Source organism: Dipodomys spectabilis, unplaced genomic scaffold, assembly GCF_019054845.1.
Source record: "Dipodomys spectabilis isolate Male_0828 unplaced genomic scaffold, ASM1905484v1 ptg000066l, whole genome shotgun sequence".
NCBI lineage: Eukaryota > Metazoa > Chordata > Mammalia > Rodentia > Heteromyidae > Dipodomys > Dipodomys spectabilis.
The window spans coordinates 605,281-623,820 of NW_024870743.1; the positions used below are offsets into that span (position 1 = coordinate 605,281).

At 51.3% G+C, this 18,540-nt stretch overlaps 1 protein-coding gene across 1 annotated transcript; it reads left to right on the forward strand.

Moving 5' to 3' along the window:
* Positions 1-451: 451 nt before the first annotated feature.
* Allc (allantoicase) lies at positions 452-18,232 on the forward strand. The gene is made up of 11 exons (XM_042680796.1): positions 452-542; positions 1,639-1,689; positions 2,524-2,611; positions 3,160-3,285; positions 4,185-4,264; positions 5,129-5,261; positions 13,597-13,752; positions 14,080-14,153; positions 14,983-15,091; positions 17,363-17,487; positions 18,026-18,232. Exons 1-11 carry the CDS (start codon positions 453-455, stop codon positions 18,230-18,232), a joined length of 1,239 nt encoding a protein of 412 aa, XP_042536730.1. The 5' UTR covers position 452.
* Positions 18,233-18,540: the final 308 nt, after the last annotated feature.

The following is an 18,540-nucleotide window of genomic DNA, read 5'->3' on the forward strand; positions in this document are numbered from 1 at the left end:
GAGGGTGGATTTTCAGCAGAGCCATGGGTGGAGGGGGGCGGCGTGGAGGAGGGACGGTGGGGGCGGTGGGGGTGGGGCGGTTACGGGTGGGGGAGGTGAGTGGGCCTTTCCTGGCCCCCTCGCAGGGTTTGGCTCCATGCAGCCTGGGAAGGCCTGAGCTGGGCGGGCGGCCTCACGTGGGATCCTCTGCCTTTCCCGGGTGTGCACGCCTTGGCGTGGCTGTGAGCGGGCGCAGGGCCGGAGGCCATCCTGCGGGGGCTGGGACCTCGAGGCCCCGCCGTCCTGGGGGAGGGCTTCCTGTGATTTCACCTCGTGGCCTGGCTGTCCTGCTGGCGTCTGCCTGCTGCCCCACCCCCAGTGGAGGCCCAGGCCGGTCTCAGATCTTAGTTGGGGGCCTGGACCTTCACAGCTCGGCCTGTGGGTGACCAGCCAGTGTTCTTGTTCTAGGAAGCATGGCCGACACGCCGAAGGAGGGAAAGATGAACAGGCTTCTGGACTTCACACAGCTGGTTGACATGGCATCCGAGTCTGTGGGGGGCAGGGTGAGTGGGACCGTGGGGGGGGTGAATGGACATCTTCTCTCCTCTTCCCTTCTCCCTCCCTCCCTCCCTCCCTCCCTTCCTCCCTCCTATCCTTCCTTCCTTTTTTTTTTTGGTGGATCCCAGGGTTTGAACTCAGAGCTTCTGCTCGCTGGGGTGGCGTTCTATCTAGCAGGAGCGCCTCTGCCCCCGCGATGTACTTGTTGCTGGCTGTGGTGGAGACAGTCTAGGCTGGCTTTGAGCGGTGCCCCTGGATCTGTGTCCTCAGTAGTGGGATTACAGGTAGGGGCCACACATGCTTGGCTTCCTCCTCTTGAGCGCTGGGATTACAGGTGTGCGGCACCATCCTAAGTGGTCCTTACACTTTAGTAGAGTAGGAGAACCCCTGGAGAGCTTGGCAAACTCCAGGGGTGAAGGGTCAGGTGTGGACGTTGGGCAGAGGGGTGCACAGTGGTCAGCACACAGAAGAGCAGGCCCGGGTCCCACACACTTCCAGACAGACAGATGAGCAGACCAGACCAGCACTGTGACCAGGATGACAGGGCCAAGGGAGCCATGGGCGTCACTCCCACGTGACCTGTCCATAGCGGTTCTCCGGTGTCTCCCGGGGCACGCAGCCGTGGGGCCGGCAGCACCCTTCCTTTGGGCCTGCAAGCTGGTGATGGAGCCCAGATCTGTCCCCGAGGACACAGTTCTGAGTGAAACAGGGCAGGAAGCAGCCCGGCTCTTCCAGAAAATCTACCTCACCCCTGTTTTGCTGAGGTGCCATGACCTTCCTGCCTCCCGGGATGCAGGGACACAGGGACACAGGGGTGCGGCAGAGCCACTGCTCCATTTAGGAAACCACCACAAAGCCCAAGGCTTCTTTCCTTCTCGAAGAGAGGGAAGTTGGCTCACTTCTGAGTGAGAAGCTGGTACCGCGGTGGCCGGCGGTGACGGAGACTGGAAGGAGAGGATGGGGAGGGTTGAGGGAGGCGGAGAGGCTGGCGGTGTGGATGGAACATGGCAAGGCTGTTCACAGTACCTCCTGATGTGCTACCAGGGTGAGGAACAAGATGGCTTGGGATGGCTATTTTATTTTTACTCCCCTTTTGTTTAGATTTTGTTCGCGACGGATGACTTTTTTGCCCCTGCGGAGAACCTCTTGAAGGTGCAGTAACCGGGCTCTGTGGGGGGAGAGGAAGGGAGGGACCTGCGCTCTGTGCTGTGGGTGCTGGGTGCAGGTGCGCATGCTTGTCAGCTGCCCTTGGCTGGCGTCCGTGTTGGTAATTGGTGTGGCCAGCAGGAGAGATGATGTAAATGTTCACATGGCCCTGGGCAGACAGGGGTCCATCCACTGCAGCTCCCCGCGCCTCTGGTCGTGGGGCTTGAACTCTGGGCCTGGGCGCTGTCCCTCAGCTCTTCAGCTCAAGGAGAGCGCTCTACCCCTTGAGCCACAGCACCACGTCCGGTTTTCTGGTGGTTCATTGGAGATCAGAGTCTCACAGACTTTCCTGCCTGGGCTGGCTTTGAGATCCTGAGTAGCTAGGTTGACAGGCGTGAGCCTCCGGCCCCCAGCTCCCACACACTTATCAGTAACTGCATGCTGTTGCAGATTGCTGCCCACTGCTCATGTGGGTGGGCTGCTGGCTAGCGCCACTGCTGCTCCCGTGGGAACGCGTCCCTCTCCTCTGCGCCTGCCTCGGGCTTTCCCGAAGCAGGGGCGTAAGACCTTTTCTGCACCCAATACAAGGCAACCTGAGAGGAAAGGCACAGGGTGGGTGTGCTGCCGTGACCCAGCGTGAGCCGCACGGCTCGGTGCCCCGAGGCCGCACACAAGTCACGTTTCTTTGAAGCAGACCATCACCTACGACGATTGCGTGACGTAACGATGGTGTGTAGGGCCCTTGCGTGCGGGGCCGCCCGGTCCCTGTGGGGCACGGCCTCATGCCTTGGGCGCCGCCCGAGTGCTCGGGAAGGTGCAGCCCTCTGTGCTTCTTTGCAGAGTGACAGCCCGAGCTTCAACGAGCACGAATACACTGAGTTTGGGAAGTGGATGGACGGGTGGGAGACCAGAAGGAAAAGGATTCCAGGTAAGAAGCCAATGGCTGGCGAGGCTGCTGGAATGCAAGGGTGGGTCTGGGGGCAGCTTCAGCCCGGGCTCTCCTGTGCTTGGTGATCCTGATAAATTTGGACTTTTTTTTTGTCTGTTGTGGGGCTTTGAACTCTGGGCCTGGGCGTTGTCCTTCAGCTCAATGCAAGCACTGTACCACTTGAGCCACAGCACCCACTTGCAGTTTTCTGGTGGTTCATTGGAGATAAGAATCTCACGGGGACTGTCCTGCCCAGGCTGGCACTGAACTGCGATCCTCAGATCTCAGCCTTCTGAGTCACTAGGATGACAGGCGTGAGCCACCAGTGCCCGGCTTAAATTTGTACTTTTTTCAGAATAGAATCAATTTGACTTTTCTTTGCGCATAGCTGCACCGCATTTCTACACTATTCACCCACCACCATTATCTCTCTCTCTCCTCTTCTCCCCTGTAGTTATCAGTCCCCTACTAACAATCCAGCGTTATGTGTGTGTGTGCCTTCTCCCCCACCCTCCCCTCACAGAGCGCCCTGCCTCCCCCGCACGCAGGTCACGACTGGTGTGTTATCAAGCTCGGGATACAGGGCGTCATCCAGGGCTTTGACGTGGACATCTCTCACTTCTCGGGAAGCTTCGCCCCCCGGATGTCGATTCAAGCAGCAAACGTGGAAGACAGTGAGTTAGGAGCCATCGGCTGGTGGTGAGGATGGAGGAGGGTGGGCTTCCCCGGTCCCCGCGTGTCTTCCATTAGACGTGGACGGCTGGCAGCTCGCTGGCAGGGCTGCTGTGGTCTCACCACGAGGGCAAGCCAAGGTGGCACCCTGTGATTTTTGATATCTAGCTTCCCAGCGTGGGCGCTCACCGCAGGCAAGGCTCTCTGGAGGCCCGGCTGTGCGCGCAGGCGCGGAGCCTCGGGATTCTCTGGGTGGGTCCACACCTGGCCCCGCTGTGTGGCACCTCCCTGTGGCACCGTGTGGCAGCTGCAGCCCTCTCAGAGGCCTCGGTGGGGAGATGGCGCATGAGACGGTGGCGTTTTCAGAACAGGCCTTTTCTATGCCTGACAATTCTGGACTGTTGAGTTGTGCACGCTCCGTATTAGAGCTGGTGATTCAGAGCCAACTTTGTCTTTAACTGGCGCCATCTGATGTGGGAGGAGAGTCTTGCTTTGTGTAGTTTTTATTTACTTTTCTGCTTGGGCTGGACTGGTCCCTTCCATTCTCTGCCACTTTCCCAGTAGCTGGGGTGACAAGCTTGTGTCACCAAGCTCAGCTTGCACTGTGTTTTAAAATTTCTGTTCTGTCTTTTGTATTTGTTTTTGTTTTATTGCCATTGTGGGGCCTAAACTCTGGGCCTGTGTGCTGTCCCTCAGCTCTTCAGTTCAAGGCTAGCGTCCTCAGTTCTGTATTTTGTATGGAGGAAGTTCAACCAGTCTGCCGATGGCTTTGCTCGGCTGGTTCAGTCAGTGTAGTAAGGACCTCTGCATGCTCCTGGGCAAAGGACAATTGCCACGAAACTCCCTGATGAGTTTGTTCTCTGCTCTTGAACTCTGATCTGTGTGCTGACTCTGATTTCAGGCAAACTGCCAGAAATCCCACCCCGAGGTGTCAGGACAGGGATGGCGGCCACAGTGGATGAGTGCGAGGCCATCGCCAAGGTGTGTTCTCCAGGACGCGGCTGACTGGTCAGCAGGGGCCCCGCCATGCGACCCGGGCGGGAGGTCTGCCCAGCTCTGGGCCATGTCCCCGAGCCTCGCACATGCTGCCTGTGTGGACAGTTTGCCCTGTGTGAGGGCCGGCCTGGGGCAGTGCCAGGGTGCCCCCAGCCTACTGAACATCTCACGAGGCATTTATCTTCCCAGCAATTTGGCACCATCTTGTTTTGTTGTTCAGGGGGTAATTAACTTGAAATGTGTTACAAAGTGTTGATCTGTGGTAGACAAGGGGAGATCACAATGCCACGGGGGTTTCGGAGGGGCACGATCCACAGACAGTGGTGGCCTGCTCCAGCTAGCGTCCAGACCTCTGGGCTCCCTCCGGGCTCTGACACAGCCTGGGTTTTCCTACCTGCTCACACCTGTCCAGGAACCCGCATGGAAATCGTGAGGTTTCTGAGAGTGTACCTTTCATTTACAAGCCACCACACCCACATGACATTTTAATCAGTGTGTGGGGAAAAAGGACTTATGCTGGTCCCCCCCCCCTTTTTTTTCCTTTTTTGTGCAGGTTCTGAGCACTGTTCAAAAAGCACTGAGCTTTTTGTTCAATACTAGCACGCTACCACTTGAGCCCCAGCTCTGCTTCTGGGGTCTGATTGGAGATAGAGTCGCACGGACTTTCCAGTCCAGGCTGGCTTTGAACCGTGGTCCTCAGATCTCAGCTCCCGAGCAGCTGGGAGCACAGGCGTGAGCACCGGCGCCCGGCCCGCTCACTCCTACCCCGAGGCCCTGCTACCCCTGCAGGGCCCGCAGGGTGGGGCCGCTTCCCGGGGACACCCCTGACATGTGTGTCCTCCTTGCCAGCTGAAGTCGGAAGACTGGGATTACCTGGTTCCTATGACAGAGCTCAAGCTGGGGAGCCCGGCCTCCAGCCACAACTATTTCCTGGTCAGTTCCCAGCACAGGTGGACCCTCGTGAGACTCAACATCTTCCCAGGTACGCCTCGCGCATGCGCAGTGGGAGCCCTTAGGCCCTCCATGCCTCGCGCATGCGCAGTGGGAGGCCTTAGGGCCAGCCATGCCTCACCCATGCGCAGTGGGAGGCCCTAGTCCCAGCAACTCCTGCACACTCGCACTGAAAGCCTGCAGGCCCAGCCACGCCTCGCACATGCGCAGTGGGAGCCCTTAGGCCCTCCATGCCTCGCGCATGCGCAGTGGGAGCCCTCAGGCCCCGCACTCCTCGCCCATGCGCAGTCGGAGTCCACTGGCACTGGCTGGCCAGCGTTAGGGTTGCGGGTCGCCCGCCGCCTCCAGGCTAAGAGGACATTTCTTTTTGGACAGCGTCGGCCCTCCCGCCACAGGTTGTGTAGTTCGTCCTCAGGGAGTGTCTCTGTCCGCCCTTTGCCCTCCGTTGCTGTGCGGGGCCTATTTTTACCTCTGATTTTAAGTTTTTATTGTGAAGCTGGGCGCGGCGGCCCCGCGTCCTCCCAGCTGCTCGGGAGGACCGCGGTTCGAAGCCAGCCCGGGCAGAACGTCCGTGAGACTCTGATCTCCAATGAGCCGCCAGGAAGCCGGAAGTGGCGGGCGGCGCGGTGGCTCGGGGGTGGAGCGCCGGCCTGGAGCGGAGTGCGCGGTGGCTCGGGGGTGGAGCGCCGGCCTGGAGCGGGCGCGGTGGCTCGGGGGTGGAGCGCCGGCCTGGAGCGGGCGCGGTGGCTCGGGGGTGGAGCGCCGGCCTGGAGCGGGCGCGGTGGCTCGGGGGTGGAGCGCCGGCCTGGAGCGCGCGGTGGCTCGGGGGTGGAGCGCCGGCCTGGAGCGGGCGCGGTGGCTCGGGGGTGGAGCGCCGGCCTGGAGCGGGCGCGGTGGCTCGGGGGTGGAGCGCCGGCCTGGAGCGGAGTGCGCGGTGGCTCGGGGGTGGAGCGCCGGCCTGGAGCGCGCGGTGGCTCGGGGGTGGAGCGCCGGCCTGGAGCGGGCGCGGTGGCTCGGGGGTGGAGCGCCGGCCTGGAGCGGAGTGCGCGGTGGCTCGGGGGTGGAGCGCCGGCCTGGAGCGGGCGCGGTGGCTCGGGGGTGGAGCGCCGGCCTGGAGCGGAGTGCGCGGTGGCTCGGGGGTGGAGCGCCGGCCTGGAGCGCGCGGTGGCTCGGGGGTGGAGCGCCGGCCTGGAGCGGAGTGCGCGGTGGCTCGGGGGTGGAGCGCCGGCCTGGAGCGCGCGGGGACGGCGCCCAGGCCCAGCGTCCGGGCCCCACCGCCACCTCCAGCTCACGGTAAAGGTGACACACTCCCCACCCCTCCCCGCAGGCTGTGACGGTCATTTCCAATGTAGGCCAGGGAGTGTCACTGTTGAGTCGGTTCATCTTTGTCTCACTGTTTCTGTGCTTCCCCTGCCCCAACCAGATACATTTATATAAAAGATACAGGGTACAGATATAAAAAGTGACAAAAAGGAATCAGCCAAAAGAAAAGAGAGAAAAAGGAATAACTACAAACAGTACAATAAAACTTGGTTTTCGTGTTGATAAGCATCATTTCAAATGCTCATATGCTCGCTGGGAAGGTGGCTCAGTGGCAGAGCGCTTGCCTTGCATGTCTGAGGCCCTGGGTTCGATTCCTCAGCACCACATAAGCAAAAAGAAAAAAGCCGGAAGTGGTGCTGTGGCTCAAGTGGTAGAGCGCTAGCCTTGAGCTGAAATGCTGAGGGACAGCTCCTAGGCCCAGAGTTCAGGCCCCATGACCAGACCCAAAAAACTAAAAACAACAACAACAAATGCTCATATGCTCGTAGCTATTGAACCATCGTGATCCTCTCCTAAGAATATCTTCCTTTGTTCTCACTCTGCGAATGCTTACAGTGCTGTTTAATTATTCATGCCCAAGTATATTTGTCTTCGACTATCCATTGGATTAACTTGTCAATTTATAGACATAGGCTCTTATTACAAATGAGGAAACCAAGCAGTTTATGTTTCTTTGGGCCTGGCTTATTTTGCTTAATATAATTTTTCCTGGGCTGGGAAGGTGGCTCAGTGGTAGAGCACTTGCCTTGCATGCCAGAGGCCCTGGGTTCGATTCCTCAGCACTACATAAGCAAAAAGAAAAAAGCCGGAAGTGGCGCTGTGGCTCAAGTGGTAGAGCGCTAGCCTTGAGCTGAAGAGCTGAGGGACAGCACCTAGGCCCAGAGTTCAGGCCCCACGACCAGACCCCAAAAAAAAAAAAAAAAATATATATATATATATATATAAAATTTTTCCTAAGTCTTTCCATTTCCTTACAAATGGGGCAATGTCATTCCTTCTGATGGACGGATGGAATTCCTTTGTATATATGCCACATTGTCTTAATCTACTCATCCACTGAGGGGCCTCTGGGTTGATTCCATATCTTAGCTACGGTAAATAATGCTGCAACGAACATGGTTGTGCTGGTGGCTTTAGGGTGGGCTCGTTTGTGGGCATTTGGGTAAATGCCCAGAAGTGGGATTGCTGGATCATAGAGAAGGCTCTATGGTTAGTCTTTTGAGGAACTTCCATACTGCTTTCCTGTTTACACTCCCACCAACAATGCATACATTGGCTACATTCTTGCCAGCATCTGTTATTAGTTTTCTTGATAATGACCTCTCTAAGGAGTGAGGTGGAATCTCTAAGTGGTTTTGATTTGCATTTCTTTTATGTTCAGAGATGTTGACCATTTCTTCATATGTCAATTGGCCATTCTTATGTCTTCTTATGAGAAATGTTTCTTTAAAACTTTAGTCCACTTACTAATGGTGGTATTGTTTCTTTGAGGATTTGTTTTTTTTGTGGTTTAATTTATTTGAGCTCTAAGTATATTTTAGATATGAGGCCCTTGTCTGATGCATAGCTAGTAAAGATCTTCTCCCATTCTGTGTGCTTTGTATTTATCTTGCTAGCTATTTGCTTTGGCCATGTAGAAACTTTTAGTTTGATGTATTTATCCATTTATCCAGCCTTTCTTTGATTTGTTGTGTTTCTGGATCTTAGGAAGTTTCAACCTGTTCCAAGGAGCCCTAGTGTTTCCCCAGTCCTTTCCTGTAGTATTTTCAAGGTATCTGGTCTTACATTGAGCTCTTCGATCCATTTGAAATTTATTCTGGTGCATGGTGATATATAAGGATCTAATTTCAGTTTTCTACACGTGTGTAGCCAATTCTGTCAGCACCATTTGTTGGAGAGGCTGTTTTTCTTCCATCCTGTGTTTTTTTGCTCCCTTATCAAAGATTACATCTGTGATTAGGTTATAGATCTGTGGGTTCATTTCTGAGTTTTCAATTCTATTCCATTATCCTCAGGCCTACACTTGTGTAGTAGTAAGCTGTGTTTATTACTACAGCTTTGTAATAGAGTTTAAAGTTTGGTATTATTGATATTCCTCCAGCACTACTCTTCCTGCTAAGGATTGTTTTTACTTTTTGAGGTCTTCTTTTGTTCCTTATGAATTTTTGGGTTGCTTCTTCTATATCATTGGAAAATGTTGTTGGGATTTTGATAGGTATCTCATTGAATTTGTAGATAGCTTTTGGCAAGTATTGTCATTTTCATGATGTTAGTCCTCCCAATCCAGGAACATGGCAGGTTTTTCTACTTCCCTAAATCTACTTTAATTTCCTTTTTCAGGTTTTTAAAGTTTCCATCATAGAGATGCTTCACATCTTTGGTTAAGTCAATTCCTGGGTAATGTGTGTGTGTGTGTGTGTGTGTGTGTGTGTGTGTGTGTGTGTGTGTGTGTGTGTGTGTGTGTGTGTGTGTGTGTTTGAGGCTATTACAAAAAGAGTTGCTTTCCTGATTTTTAGCCTCACTTTTCTCATTATTGGCGTATAGAAAAGCCATTGATTTTTGTGGGTTAATTTTTTTTGTCTGTTGTGGGGCCTGAATTCTGGGCCTGGGCACTGCTCCTCAGCTCTTCAGCTCAAGGCTAGCTCTCTACCACTTGAGCCACAGCACCACTTCTGGGTTTTTCTGCTTATGTGGTGCTGAGGAATTGAAACTAGGGCCTCATGAATGTGAGGCAAGCACTCTACCACTGAGCCACCTTCCCAGCCCCATGGGAATGTATTACATATATATTTTTTTTGTTGTGACAATACTGTATAGAGGGGTTACAGTTATAGGAGTAAGGTAATGAGTACATTTCCTATGAAGCATTGTTACCTCCTTTGTTTTTCCCCTACCATCCCTTCCCTCCCCAACTCCCCAACTTCTCCCTCTCTCCCCCAAGGTTGTAAAGTTCATTTCAACATAATGTCTTGTATATCTCATTGTTACAATGGGTCAGCCTGTATCCTTATTTCAGCATTTTGTTATTTTCCTTCCCCTCCCTAAATTAGAAAAATGTATGTACAAGATGCAGGGCACCAGAATCAAATATGGTGAAACAGGGGTTATACCATGGGGGAAGAACATACAAAAGAAACAAACCACACAGCACATTATAAATACGTTAAAAACAATAGCAAGCAAGAATAACACTTGTATCCTTATATTGGGGTTCATTTTGCTTAACATCATCTGATATGGTCATATGACATACCTTTTGACCTTTTATGCTTGTCCTAGACATATACTAGTTATTGCAAATAAGGGAAACCATGGGATCTATGTTTCTTTGGGCCTGGCTTACTTAATATAATTTTTTCTAAGTCTTTCCATTTCCTAACAAATGGGGCAATGCCATTCTTTCTGATGGAGGCATAGAATTCCTCTGTGTGTGTGTGTGTTAATTTTATACCTTGCTACTTTGCCAAAGTTTTGGATTAGCTCAAGCAATTTTGGCTCCTTAAATACAGGATCATGTCATCTGCAAAGAGGGAGAGTTTTACTTCTTCTTTCCCTATTTGGATCTCCTTTATGCTTGTCTCTTGCCTTATTCTCTAGCTAGGAATTCCAATACTGATTGAAGAGGAGTGGGGAGAGTGGGCATCCTTGTCTTGTTCCTGATTTTAGAGGAAATGTTTTTAACTTTTCACCATTAACTATAATGCTGGCTGTAGGTTTATCATACACAGCTTTTATTATACTGAGGAATATTCCAGAGCTTTTATCACAAAGCGGTGTTGGATCCAGTCAAACACTTTTTCTGTGTCTACTGGGATGATCATGTGCTTGTCCTTGCTCCCATTTATGTGTTGATTTGTGTATATTGAATCAGCTTTGTATCCCTTAAATGAATCCCATTTGATCAGAGTGTATGATTTTTGTTTAGTTGTTGAATTCATTTGGCCAGAATTTTGTTGAAGAGTTTTACATCAATGTTAATCAAAGAGATAGGTCTATAGTTCCCTTTCTTTGATAATCCCTATCTGGTTTTGGGATGAGGATTATGCTGGCTCATAGATGGAGTTTGGTAGTGATCTTTTGCCTTTGACCTCAATGAGGTTTGAGGAGTATTGGAGTTCTCTTTTGAAGGCCTTATAGAAATTGGTTGTGAATCCATCTAGTCTTGGATTTTTCTTGGATGAGAGGGCTTTTATTGCCATTTCTGTTTCATTACTTGTTATGGGTCTATTTAGTTGGTTTAAATCTTCTTGGTTTAGTTTGAGTATATTAATATTTTCTAGTATTCTTCCATTTCTTCCAGATTCTCCAATTTGTTAGCCTAAAGCTTTGCAAAGTATTCCCTTACGATGTTTCTGAATATTGCTTTGTTTCTGTCATGGTGTTCTTGTTCCTGTTCCTGCTCTCATCATCTTTTTTTGGTCAGATTTGCCTAAGGGTCTGTCAATTTTGTTATTTATTTTCAACAGACCAACTCTGTTTTGTTGATTTTTTCTATGGGTTTTTTGGTCTTTATTTCATTTATTTCTGATTTAATTTTATTTGTTTCCATCTACTTGTTTGGGATTTGTCTTGTTCCCCTTTATCAAGGAGCTTAAGGTGCATCATTAAATTGTTGGCTTGAGATTTCACCAATTTGTTGATGTAGGCACTTCAGAGCTATAGATTTTCTTCTGAGCACTGCCTTTACAGTGTCCCAGAGGAGCTGGTATTTTGTGTGTTTGTTTTTGTTAAATATCACAAACATTTGAATTTCCATTCTAATCTCTTCAGTGACCTACTGGTGATTCAACAATGTCTCCATGAGCAAGAGAATTTTCTATGGTGGCTTCTGGTGTTGACTCTAATTTTACTCTATTGTGGTCTGACAGGATGCAGGGAATAATTTCAATAGTTCTGAATTTGCACAGATTTTCTTTGTGGCCTAAAATGTGATTTGGAGAATATTCCATGTGCTGGTGAGAAGAACGTATATTCTGATGCTGCTGGGTGAAATATTCTATAGAAATATGTCTGTTAGGTCTAGTTGGTCAATGCAGTTGCTTAGTTCTGAGGTATCTCTGTTGAGTTTTTTCCAGCTTGATCTATCCAGAGGTAACAGTGATGTATGTATTAAAGTCATTAGTGATCAAAGTGTTTGGATCTATGTGTGATTTTAGAATAAATAGTGATGAATTTGGGTGCTCTGGCATTTGGTGTAGAGATATTTAAGATTGTTACATCCTGTAGGAGAAATTCCTTTATTAGTATATAATGTCCTTCATTGTCTTTTCTAATTTTAATTTGAAATAGATTTTATCTGGTATTAGTATTGCAACCTTGGCCTGTTTGTGGGGGCCATTTTGCTTGATAGATTTTATTCTAGCCTTTCACTTGCAGAATATGTTTTTGTGGGAAAGATGTGTCTCTTGAAGACAGCAGATAGATGGATCTTGCTTTTTGATCTAACTAGTCAATCTGTCATTTAATGGGAGAGTTAAGTCCATTAATATTGAGAGTTAGGACTGAGAAGTGTTTGGTAGTTCCTGCCATGTTATCTACCTTCTTAGGGGCTATGCCTCATCATTTCTTACTATAGTTAACTGGTTCTTTTGTGCGGGGCCACTTCCCTGCCAATATTGTGTTCTTTTCTTGTTGGTTTTCTACATATAGTATGTCTTTCAATATCCTTTGTTTCAATTTTTCTTTGTTATGGAAGGTTTTATTTGTGCCTTGCTATGAAGGAGAGCTTAGCTGGGTACAGTATTCTTGGTTGGTAGTTGTTTGCCTTTAAGGCATTGCTCACTCTTCAAGCAGCTTTGCTCCTCCTACTCCTCCTCTTCCACCTCCTCCACCTCCTCCTCCTCCTCCCCCCCACCTCCAACACCTCCTTCTCCTCCTCCTCCCCCCCTCCTCAGCTTAGCTGGGTACAGTATTCTTGGTTGGTAGTTGTTTGCTTTTAAGGCATTGCTCACTCTTCAAGCAGCTTTGCTGCTGCTGCTGCTGCTGCTGCTCCTCCTCCTCCTCCCCTCCTCCTCCTCCTCCTCCCCCCTTCCTCTTCTTCCTCCTCTCTTCCTCCTCCTTCTTCCCCCTTCCTCCCCTCCCCTCCTCCTCCTCCTCCTCCTCCTCCTTCTCTGTGAGTTGAACTCAGGGCTTTGTACTTGTTAGGCTAGTAGTCTTCTACTTGAGCCATGCCTCTCAGTCTGTCTTTGCCCATTTTTAAAGTGGGCATTTGTGTTTTATTATCGAGCTGTGTTTGTTCTTGCTCATGGCTGGAACTCTACCACTTGAGTCATACCTCCAGTCTAGTATAAGTTCTTTATATGTTCCAGATCCAAGGCCCTTATCAGACAGAAGATATAAGAGCATTTTCTCCCATTCTGTGCAGAGTGGGGTCTTTGGAACATGACAAATACTGATTTTGATGAAGTGTGACGAGCTTGTTCTTGCACTGCTCAACTTTTGGGAGTTATACCTGGGAAATCACGGTTGACTCTAAAGGAATCAGTAAGTGTCTTTGTGGTATCTTCTACATATTTTATAGATTAGCATCTTTCATCAAAGGCTATGGCCTTGATTTTCAGATGTGACGAATGTTAGATTTTGTAGATGGTGTGAGGTGGGGATTTATTTCTAGACTGTTCTAATGTCCATTTTTCTAGTCTTATGCCAGCACCACAATCTCAATTAGTGTCACCTTGCAGTCAGCTGTGAAATTGGAAAGAAAGTGTAGACCTTCCCGAGTTTTCGTTTTCCAATATTGTTTTGGCTGTTTGATCCCACACTTTGGAATTGCCCTGTTAACTCCTGTGAAGGTTTCCTGGTGGTCCAGCAGAGCGTGCTGCTCTGCAGAGCAGCTCAGGTGTGCTGCTCCTTGACATCAAGCCTCCCTGTCCACAGACACAGGAGGTTCAGAGAGTAAGTGCTACACTTCTTTTGCTGAATTTGATCTTGCATTCTAAAACACTGCTAAACTCATTTGTGAGTGCTCATGCTTACCGTGGAATATTTCAGGTTTTTTCAAGGTACACCACAGCCACCTCAGTGAAGGCCCCTTTCCTTTGCAGATGGTGGCGTCGCCCGGTTTAGAGTCTATGGCACTGGACAGAGGGACTGGATCGCCACAGACACCACTGATCCTGTGGACCTGGTGACCATCGCTTTTGGGGGTGTCTGTGTAGGATTTAGTAATGCACATTTTGGGCACCCAAACAATATGATAGGTAAGAGGGTACTCAGGGAATGAATGGCTTTGGTATAGATGTGTGGACACTGCCGACACTCAGTGCAGGTCCCAGCCTCAAATGCCTGGCTAGGGAATCAGGCAGTGGGGAGGGACTTCCTGGAGCCTGGGCAGTAGGGACTGGCTTTCCGTGTTGCCATGGCCCTGTCCCATGTTGGCCTATAGTGGTACCAAAGGAAAAGAGCTCTGGGCAATGTGACGGAAGGACGTTGTATGCGCAGGTGTGTGGACCGGTCATGCAATGGCCTGGGTGTGCATCCTCTCATTAAATTCATGGGCTGCTTCACTAACCTGTTATTTCCTGTAGGTGTCGGCAGGCCCAGATCCATGGCAGATGGCTGGGAAACAGCAAGAAGGCTGGACAGGCCCCCGGTGTTAGAAGTGAGGAGTGGAGACTGTGGTCTCCAATCTTTCTTTCATGTTACATCAAGGAACCTCTCACTCCTTGTTTCACATTCTTCTTCTATTCTCCCCATTTGCCAAAATACCTATTGTGTTCTCCTTGTCCTCTCTGGTACAGTGGCCCTCCGCATCAAACCAGACATCATGGTATAATATAGTTTTCTGACTGTCTGCCAGCTTTGCCCTGCTTTCAGAGGCCAACAAAGGCATTCTCGTTCCTTGAACAGAGAGCTGGAGGCAGACGTGTATCAGAGGGCAGGGGGGCTGGAAAACGCCCACTGTGAAAGGTCAGGTGACTGGAGGACCTGCAGGCTGGTTCTGTAATGATTCATCTATCGCAGTCTTTAGGGACCCCATTGACAGAGGAAATGATGTCAGAAACGTTGATAAGACTTATGGAGGCTGGCCATTGGTGGCTCTCGCCTGTAATCCTAGCTACTCAGGAGGCTGAGATCTGAGGACTGAGGTTTGAAGCCAGTCTAGGCAGGAAAGCCCGTGAAACTTACCTCTAATTCATCACCAGTAAAGCTGGAGGTCGAGTTTTGGTTCAAGTGGTAGAGTAGTAGACTTGAGGAGAAAAACTCAGAGGCAAGCCCGGGCCCTCGGTTCAAGCCCCAGGGCCAGCCCAAAACAAAACCAAACCTGCTGAGAACCAGTGAAGTCACAAGGCACACAGCCTCAAAGGAACGCAAAGCCACAAGCACACACGCAGCACACACAAGAGCCAAGGAGCTCTCCAGCAGCTGGGCTTCAGGACAGGGCTGCCCCGTCCAGGCCCACTCACCTCTTCACACCCTTTGGATTCCAGAATGATGAGAAAGGCCTGCTTCTGGTTCCGGGTTGCGAGTGGGCAGTTTTCCGATTGGCACATCCTGGAGTCATAACTCAAATTGAAATCGATACGAAATACTTTAAAGGTAGGTGTCGAGCCATAGCAAGAGCCTGGGACTGTATGCACTGTAGAGGGGACGGGTCCCACGTCGCTTGGGGGAGTCACGAACGGAGTAACCTGGACTTTACAAAATAACAGCCCTGTAGGTCCTCTGAGATCCCAGCATGCAGTGCTGCTTTGATACAGGGGGACAGGGCCCAGGAGAAGAGCAGGGCAGAGGTCTTGCCCTTGTTAGGTGGGGTTTTCTGAGCCCTGAATGGGCACTCGTGAGCGGTTCTCATCTGCACATATTTATGTTAGGTGTATAATTTGTATGATACAATGAGTTTGATTACAATATCTCCATAATACCCATGACATACTTGGATCCTATTAACCCCTTTATCTTCTCTTAACCCTCTTCGGCCAAGTTCTCTTCGCTAATGGTAGCACTGAATTTTAAATCTCTTCCCATCACGGTAACTTTATCCACTATTACTATTACTTCAAGGCATAAATACCTCCAAGGCCAGGTTTGTCATTAGTAATGGAGTATGTGAATGAGGAAGACTGCATGTCAATCCCATTTGTCCTTTTTCACTTTTCAATGTGGCTGACAGGGAGCTCATCCTGAAGGTGGGTGGCATTCTGGCTCTGCTATTTTCTTGTTTGTGAATGCTAACATTTTGAGGTGTATGTGTATGTGTGTCTTGAGGCTTGACTTCAGGATCTATGTGCTGTCCCCGAGCTTTTGTGCTCAAGGGTAGCACTCTACCACTTGAGCCACAGCTCCACTTTTGGATTTTTTGGTGCTTAATTGGAGATGAGTCTCACAGACTTTCTTACCTGGCTGCTTCAAACTGCGATCCTCAGTTCTCAGCCTTCTGAGATGAGTTCTCAGCTAGGATTACTGGTATCAGTCACTGGCACCTGGCTTTGAGTAGTATTTTTTATTTTTGTTGGTCATGGGGCTTGAACTCTGGGCTTGGGCCTTGTCCCTGAGCTCTTCAGCTTAAGACAAGCACTCTACCACTTGAGCCACAGCGCCACTTCTGGTTTCCTGGTGGTTATTTGAAGATGAGTCTCACTGACTTTCATGCCCAGGCTAGATTTGAACTGTGAGCCCCAGATCTCAGCCTCCTGAGTAGCTAGGATGACAGGTGTGAGCCACTGGCATTTTAAATATACAATGGTTTTAGGTCACTTGCTTATTTTAATAAGGAGTTGTTAAGCCAGGCACCCCAGGCTGGCAAGATGCCTCTGGAGCAATGTCACGGCAGTGAGGGACTGTGCCCGCATCTGCCATCAGTGTTCTCTAGGACATTCCATTCAGGCACACACACACACACATACATAGCAGCTCAGGTCCTCTTCCGTGTCCTTGGGTGTGGGTAGTGTGCACACGGCATTCCCTTACCAGAAAGGACACTGTCCTTTCCAAGGGCAGGTGTGCAGCAATGCTGGTCCTGCTGTGGGCCTGAGTCTTGCGGAACACCACGGATGTTCCCCTCACAGAGTGAGGGCGCTTGGTTGGATCCCACGAGCACATGAGCTGTGGAATTCCCCAACGACCGCAGCCCTGGAGTGTGGTGTCTGGTGCTCAGTGCCTGCTGGCACAGCTCAGGGTTTCTTCGAATTGATTTACAAAATTTGACATCATGGTAGAGTGCTAGCCTTGAACACAAGGAGGCTCCAGGACAGCAGCCTGGCCCAGATTTCAAGCTCCAGGACAGCAGCATGTGACAGCATAAGGAAACTACTCAAATATCAGAAATTGAGGCACCACTGACGTGTGCAAGTAGTTCATTTTGTAGTGTTCAGAGCTTATCAAATCAAGCTTTGAGGTAAGAATGCTGTTCACTGAAAACTCAGACGCTAGCTCACTGACATTTAGCAGGCGACTGCTCATCTGCAGAGCACACACACTTCAGCTTTGTGAGGCAATCTGGCATTCTTTCCTTCTACAACACACTTTTAGCTTCGAAAGAACATCGTTGTTGCTGACAACCTGACTTGAACTCAGGGCCTTATGCTTACTCAGCTTTCTGGCTCACAGCTGGTGCTCTACCACTTGAGCCATGCCTTCAGCTCAGCACTTAGCTGGCTAATTAGACATGGAATTTCAAGAACTTTTCTGCCTGAGCTGGTGTTGAACCCAGATCCTCCAGATCTCAGCCTCCCAAGTAGCTAAAAATACAGGCAGGAACCACTGGCGTCCTGTTAGTTTGCTTGGCTTTTGATCCGGTTAAAAGTCTGGTGTTCCACAGGCTGAGTGGTGTCGGTTTATAGGGTGCCCACGTTCTCTCTATTCCAACAGGCAATGCTCCTGACAGCTGCAAAGTGGACGGGTGTATCCTGACGATGCAGGAGGAGGAGGACATGGTGAAGAACAAGTGGGGTCTCCAGACCCACAAGTGGAAGGTGCTGCTTCCGGTGACCAAGGTTTGTCGCTGCTCCAGTGGAGCGAGCTCGAAGGAGCTCATGCACAAGAAGAGAGCACTTTTTCCCTCACCTGTGCACTTCTAACATTCGCACTTAGTTAAAAGTGAAAGATGGAAGCTGGGCACGGTGGCTCACGCCTGTCATCCTAGCTACTCAGGAGGCTGAGATCTGAGGATCGCGGTTCAAAGCCAGCCCTGGGCGGGAGCTATGGCTCAAGTGGTCGAGTGCTAGCCTTGAGTGCAGAAGCTAACGGACCAGCACCCAAACCATAGGAACCACGAAAGGAGGAAAAGGCTTAGGCGCCACGAGTACACCCGTGGGAGGGCGTTTACCTCGGGCTGGAAGGGCTCACGGGGTGTCCGGTGGGGCGGGCCCAGCCCCGGGCGTGGGTGGTGCTACCGGGAGGGCACGATTCTGGAAGGCCCACGCGACAGGTGTGACTTTCCGGGAGCCCCTCGGGTCCACGCGGGTCGGGCCGGGCGGGGCCCCTGTCCGGCCCGTGACCCGGCCCCACCCAGGACCCCGTGCCGTCTCTCAGCTGTCCCCCAACCAGAGCCACCTGCTGGACAGCCTGACCCCGGAGCTCCAGGACGTCATCACGCACGCCAGGATCACCATCTTCCCGGACGGAGGCGTGGGCCGCCTGCGGCTCCGCGGCTTCCCCAGCTCCATCTGCCTGCTGCGGCCCCGGGAGAAGCCCGCCATGCGCTTCTCGGTGCGGCCCAGCTTCCGGGCCAACCTCTGACCGCCGCCGCGCGGCCACGGGGAATAAAGCGGCTTCCGCACGCGCGCCTCCGTGTCCTGTCCGCGCCGTCCTCCGCGTGGCCGGCCGCGGGCCGCAGCACAGAGGAGCGGCTCGCGGACCGCGCTGCCCGCCCGGCTGCGACCCGCGGTCTGGACCGCAGCCTCCCGAGTCGCTGGGATGACAGGCCTGACCAGGCGCGCGGCCCAAGTACCGGGCCTCCCTCAGTCCTGTGCGCACGCGCGGCCGGCGTCTGCGCTCGGTGCCGGCGTCTGCACTTGGTGCCGCCGGCGTCTGCGCTCGGTGCCAGC